The 5,873-nt window shown below is 37.2% G+C and overlaps 1 protein-coding gene across 2 annotated transcripts; it reads right to left on the bottom strand.

Moving 5' to 3' along the window:
* Positions 1–260: 260 nt before the first annotated feature.
* LOC116210133 (cytochrome P450 87A3-like) lies at positions 261–4,080 on the bottom strand. Of its 2 annotated transcripts, none has more exons than XM_031543947.1 (9): positions 3,795–4,080; positions 3,074–3,422; positions 2,827–2,967; positions 1,773–2,021; positions 1,592–1,681; positions 1,156–1,234; positions 931–1,037; positions 704–831; positions 261–559 (listed from the first exon to the last, which is right to left on the bottom strand). In XM_031543947.1, the coding sequence occupies exons 1-9, from the start codon at positions 4,001–4,003 to the stop codon at positions 472–474; spliced, it is 1,440 nt and encodes a 479-aa protein (XP_031399807.1). In that variant the 5' UTR covers positions 4,004–4,080; the 3' UTR covers positions 261–471. The 2 variants fall into 2 exon arrangements, with proteins under 2 accessions (XP_031399807.1, XP_031399808.1); XM_031543948.1 differs by having other exon boundaries at positions 3,074–3,463; positions 3,795–3,935.
* Between the last annotated feature and the right edge of the window lie 1,793 nt (positions 4,081–5,873).

The following is a 5,873-nucleotide window of genomic DNA, read 5'->3' as shown; positions in this document are numbered from 1 at the left end:
TTTCATAAAAGCTTCTGGTAACCCCAATAATTAGCAGCAGATCGAAGTAGGTGGCCTCATTGCATTGATAAGCATAAATTATATTGAAGGTAATACCAGATATTGGTTGCTCTAAGAACAATATATGTTGTTGTCTCATGTAAGTCAACTTAAACTTGACATCTATAGGCTTGGCACGGGGGGCGATATGTCCCTGCTGATTTAGAGTACAAACAATATTATCATAACAACTTTATACGGATCAAGCGGCCCATAATCCATTAACAATGAAACCTGATCATATTCAACATGACAAGAAGTCAAGCTTTATAAACCATCGAAATAATTACAAACATGTCATATGCATAGTATTATGAACAACGGAATCTAAAAGCATCAAACTTATTCGTCATACTCCTAGTTCACAATAGGCTGTAGTCTGCATAAACAGTAAATCAATTAACTTCACTTCTCATATATATTTTACATGTACTATTTGCTACGTATCTTGATGTAAAATCCATCTCCGAACCCTATTACTGGAGATCGGATTATCTCCCCTCCCTTGACTTTCTCCCAACTGGAAAAAGAAAATTCATTAATCACATTCACTTGATCATTGACTGGACATCACTCGAATGCCGCAAATCATATAATGCAAATTAATGAGAACCATAGACATACATACATATATATATGTGTGTGTGTGTGTGTGTATTTTCACCTGTATTTCGAGATTAGGTGGTGAAGAAAAACTGCAATGAATGCCTTCGTGAAGTCGGCTCCAGCACACATTCTTGCCCCCCCGCCAAAGGGAATGAAACTTTTTGCCACAACTGTCGGTTCTAAGTTCTGGGGGGTATGAAAATCAAATGAGGAGAAAGGAAACGAAAATATTCGTGCGTGATTTCTAATTCATGAAGTAGTTCGGGTTGCTTTATGTAATTTTACCTTCCATCGCCATGGGTTGAAGGAAAGCGGATCATCATATGTCTCAGGGTTAAGTTGAAGAGCTGATTGAGCTATCACGATTGTCCACCCCTCAGGAATTGTGTATCCTGTGTCAATTTTCTCGACTTTTAGAATTTCGAACATAAGATAATTTTGATAACAGTCCTAAACTGGGTTTTCAACTTTTCCGAACTTCTTATTATTCCAATTTGTAGAATGTGCTACCATTGACGTGAATATCTTTGATGGCCCTCCTCATGATTCCCGGTCCGACGTTTAACATTCTCAATGATTCGTTCACAACCTGAAATGTTAAAGACTCGACAATATGAACACTCAGAGAAATATTACATCGTTCAATCTCAATCTTATGTAGTAGTTCAGGGAGATCGCGCCTGATAATTTGATTGAATCTTTTTGTGACTGGTCCATGGACCAAAAACTCCATTTATCCCTTCACGATATATATTCCTTTAACCACCAAGGGTTGGGGCAAGCGGGCAGGACATGCATACACCCAATGAGTATTCACGAAGTCATGGGTTCAAGTCCCGCCTTGCACGGACTTTCCTAGAAGCATGAGCTTGTGGGGCCTTAATCGGCCTAAGGTGAACAAAACTCTTCTTCACGGTGCATTTATCGAAATGCTAATAAGATTTACCTGCATTGTGAAGTTCATTGATTTGTACTCCTTCCAAGTCACCCCACCTTCCCGCCGCTCTCGATTTTGAAGTATTTCTTGATGCTCCTTCTGTCACAAAAATTAAAAAATATATTATATATCTGAGAGAAGATGTCCATCCTTCATCATTACTGAAACGGAATTGAGCACAAAAATGGACCTGTAATTCTTTTACAACCATAGGTTGTTCCGTGAGAAACACGAGGGCAAGGGTTAAACTGGAAGATAATATCTCGAAACTTGCTAATAGGATCGCGAACATTGCAAACACAGCAAAATCATCAGACATGAAGCTTTCTGTCTTCATACCATCAAGGATTTGATCTAAGAAATCCCCTCTGTGTTTCTCAGGCATAGCCCGTCTCTCATCCATGAGATCTTTCATCAACTTCAGACCCATCTTTTGATTCTGGATAAAAATTTGAGTTAGTTTATCATATGTTAGATAGATCTATATCAACAAAACATAATATTGTTTCTGAAAGAGGTCAAAAAACTGTTTTCAAAGTGCTTACTGGAAATGTTTCTTTTCTGAAAACGTAAACCTTATACGTTTAGAATCCTAAATGAAATCATATACTGAGGATAATCCTAATACAATGAAATTCGGCCTATAAATACAAAATATTGAAAGATATATAGGTAAAAACTACTCAAGATGGTCTCTTGAGCACTTAAAACAGCAACTATTCAACCCCTGGACTATGGCGTAGGAAAAATGCACCCCCCAATTTGTTAAAGTTAACCTAAAATTAAAAAAGAAAAAAGAAAGAAAACAACAAAATAAGAATTTTTTTTTTTCGTTGTGAACCTAGTCTCAATTGAGCCCCAACTAATCCAGTTTAGCCAAGTAGGTACACTAAGAAGTAAAACTCTCACAGCGTGAATTTTTTGCATTCACAATGACTCGGTCATTACTTAAGCAGAACAAGCATCAAACCACTTGAACCAATCTACGTTGGTCAAAATAAGAAATATTTTGAATCATCGAGTATGGGCAGAAAAGGTGGGCTCTTGCTGCCGCAGCACAATCTCCCCTTCGACTGCTCCACGCACGGCATTGGCCGTGGGTGGCGATATTCGGGATTGATTGGAGATATAGGAGAGGGGGGGAGGGAGCCAAAAACGGCAGTGGGAGAAGCCGTTTCCCGAACTGTTTGGGTTGATCGAAATTCTTATGATCCTTCCGGTGTTTTTTGACTTTATATTCTTACCTTCAAGCACTTGTGGAAAACGGTTCCTGGAATATTTAGCGGAAACGACAGTAAACCTTGGAATATATAACTAAACCTCTCGCTCATGTTCTTCTCCGGTTCAAATCCGAATAGAAGCTTTGCAGTAAAATCAAATATGACCTGCAGGACATAAAAGGAAACCGTTCCCCAAAATGATATTCTATTCGAAAATTAGCATGATGAAGGCTAGTTCAATCTTCCGAGCGAATAGCAATTGTTTACGTACCGAAGATGTGGCTTTCTTTACATCCAATGATTCTTTAGTGGACCAGTCCACCAATGCTTTCTGGCAAGTTTCTTCCATATCAGGGAGGATCCTTTCTCGTAGAGCTTCCGCTCCTATCTGACTCAGAACCATGTTCCGCATGTACTTGTGGATATGACCGATGGAAGTTAACGGGGTTGATTCCCCATCTCTTCCCAAGCCTCTCACATCTATGAGCTTGGCAAAGGAGTCCAGGTACCAAAACTCCACTAACTTTCCTTCTTGTTGTAGTATGTAGTAGTTAAACTCCGGGTCCGAGGAAACTACCACAGGGAGGCCTGCCAAGCTTGTTTTGAAAATCGGGCCGTATCTAAAATTCGGATATACAATAGACGGTGGCGTTAGGCATGCCTGGTATAAAAAAAACAATTAGAAATGAATGGAATGGAATTGCCATGTTTAGCAAGTCTTTGGGTGGTTCACAATTTTTATCGAATGGAGCCAAGCTACAAGACAACAATCGCTTCCTAATTATGAAAATTCCTTCCAGGGCCGTTTCCCCCTAGATTTTGGCCGTACTAAATGTTTGAAAGTTGTAAGTTATTTTCCTAATTGATCGAAGGAAATACCATAATTTTGAAGTTTTCTTTTATATAAGCAAAAAATGGAATGTTCAGTCTTTCTAGATTCGCTTCCCTTGTATAGACTTGCACGCCAACCCGAATCTAGTGAAAGAACTTACTTCATGGTCCGGGTCTTGATGAAAGGGGGGATGTCAATGGACTTGCTGGGAATGAGGAACTGGATGGTCTCCCCGATGAGGGGAAGTCCCATGGAACCAGGAGGCAGCCTCCCGTTGCACTTAGGGTTCCTCCATCGGTTCACCCGATAGTGGATCAATCCCATCACAAGCAAGGCCATAACATACATTAATACTCCCAAAGGCCCCATCCTATAATCCTCAACTAACTTTAATTCACTTTTGCTTTCCTAATTTATAGGAAGAGAATAGAATTATTCCTAGAGAAGTGAAATGATGGTTTTAGTAATTCTGAGGTTGAGAGTTCTCTTTATATAGGAGTTACTAATGCCCCCACCGCTGATTCAATTACATATTATATGAATAAATGGTGAGGCCAACGTACACATTTAACTAATTGACTTACATATAGAGAAAGTGATATGTCATGACTTTCATTTAATACAACATATTCGGTGTAAAATCTAACAAAATCGGAGAGGACGATATGAGAATCATGAACTCTCAATTATTGGTAATTTTTTAAACTTCTGAACAAAGTATATGTGGTACGGAAACAAAAGCCACTCTTTCTAAACTTCCTAAGAGAGAATATATGATACGAAACCGTATGCCATGTAGATAAAAAATAGGATGCTGAAAATCTAATTGATGATTATCAAATTCGGGAACCTCTTCATTGCAGGTCGAGAGCGAGCACTAGGCTTTCCGATCTCTGCTTTTGTTAGTCTTAGTTTGCAATAGTTCTTATTTGAAAATAATTTATTTTGTTATATATATATATATATATTAGAACCCCTTACTCAACTAGCTTTTCCCATCCCTTTATTATCTTTTACGTGTAAACTTTTATGATTTCCCGTATGTCTTAAAAAGTCTCGTCATTTCTGTTTTAGCTCCAATAAATTCAAAGTTTCCGCAGTTTTGTTTGACTAAAAGACACATACTTATTCGAACATGGCATAATATTTTCGAAGTGTATGATGTCCAATTATGGTATATAACGTACAACTTTGTCATACTCTTCCCATTTTCTTTTGTGGGGGGATAGTTTGCCTACTCCTTTTTATTTATTTATTATTCTCCCCATTATTTTGGTAACTTGACACTCTTTAATTTGGCATTCTTCTTTTCTTGACTCCTTATGATATACGAACATACAGTGCAAGAAACTTAATTAATTATTATAAGGGCAATGTCTTGAGAGGGACTAAGCAAAATCTGACATCAGCCACATAAAAATGCATAATTTTGTCTTATTCCTCTCGGACTGTGTTCTCTTGATAACTTCAGAATTTATCAGACTATTATAGAAGAGGAGGAATCTTTGTAATTATTTAAGTAAAAGAAAACTAGATCGGTATATTAAGAACTACGCTTATTTGAGAAAATTATGGTATACCAGTACATAAATAAATGAGTTTATGAAAAATAAAATGATTATAGTTCAGCACATTGTTATCAAAACCGGACCGAATCGACCGGTTCGACCGGTCGGATCAGGAACTGGCACCATGTCCGGTCCAATTTGCCTGAAAACTCAAATAGCAGATTTGAATCGTTAGCCCCATTAAACCAGCCGGTTTTGAGCAAAATTTTATTAAACCGGCCGGTTTTATGAGTTTTTTTTATTTAGTGTAAAAATTGCTTGGTTGTATAAGGATTTGAACTCATGACATCTTATTTCTTATACTAGTATACTACCAACCAAGACACCACTACTTTTTTATTCTTTAAACTCTACTTTTAAGCACTTATTAAAATTCAATATTTATTTTGGAGTAAAAAATATTAAATATAGATATTTTGTTACACTATTCTTATATTTTTTTTTGAAATCATCTTACTTTTATCTTAATTATCATAATTTTTTAATAATATGCATATTTATTTTATTTAATTAAACGTGCGGTCCAACCCATCGAACACCCAGTTGGACACATGAACCCATAAACCCATACCCCTTTCAGTTCATCGTCGGGTTCTGTTTTGATAACACTGGTTCAGTATTGACAAAATAAGTAGGATATGGTCTTCTTTTTCTAAGACGTCTTATGAGGC

The sequence above is a fragment of the Punica granatum genome, chromosome 6 (assembly GCF_007655135.1).
Source record: "Punica granatum isolate Tunisia-2019 chromosome 6, ASM765513v2, whole genome shotgun sequence".
NCBI classification, from domain to species: domain Eukaryota; kingdom Viridiplantae; phylum Streptophyta; class Magnoliopsida; order Myrtales; family Lythraceae; genus Punica; species Punica granatum.
This window is presented reverse-complemented; position numbering and strand designations above follow the sequence as displayed.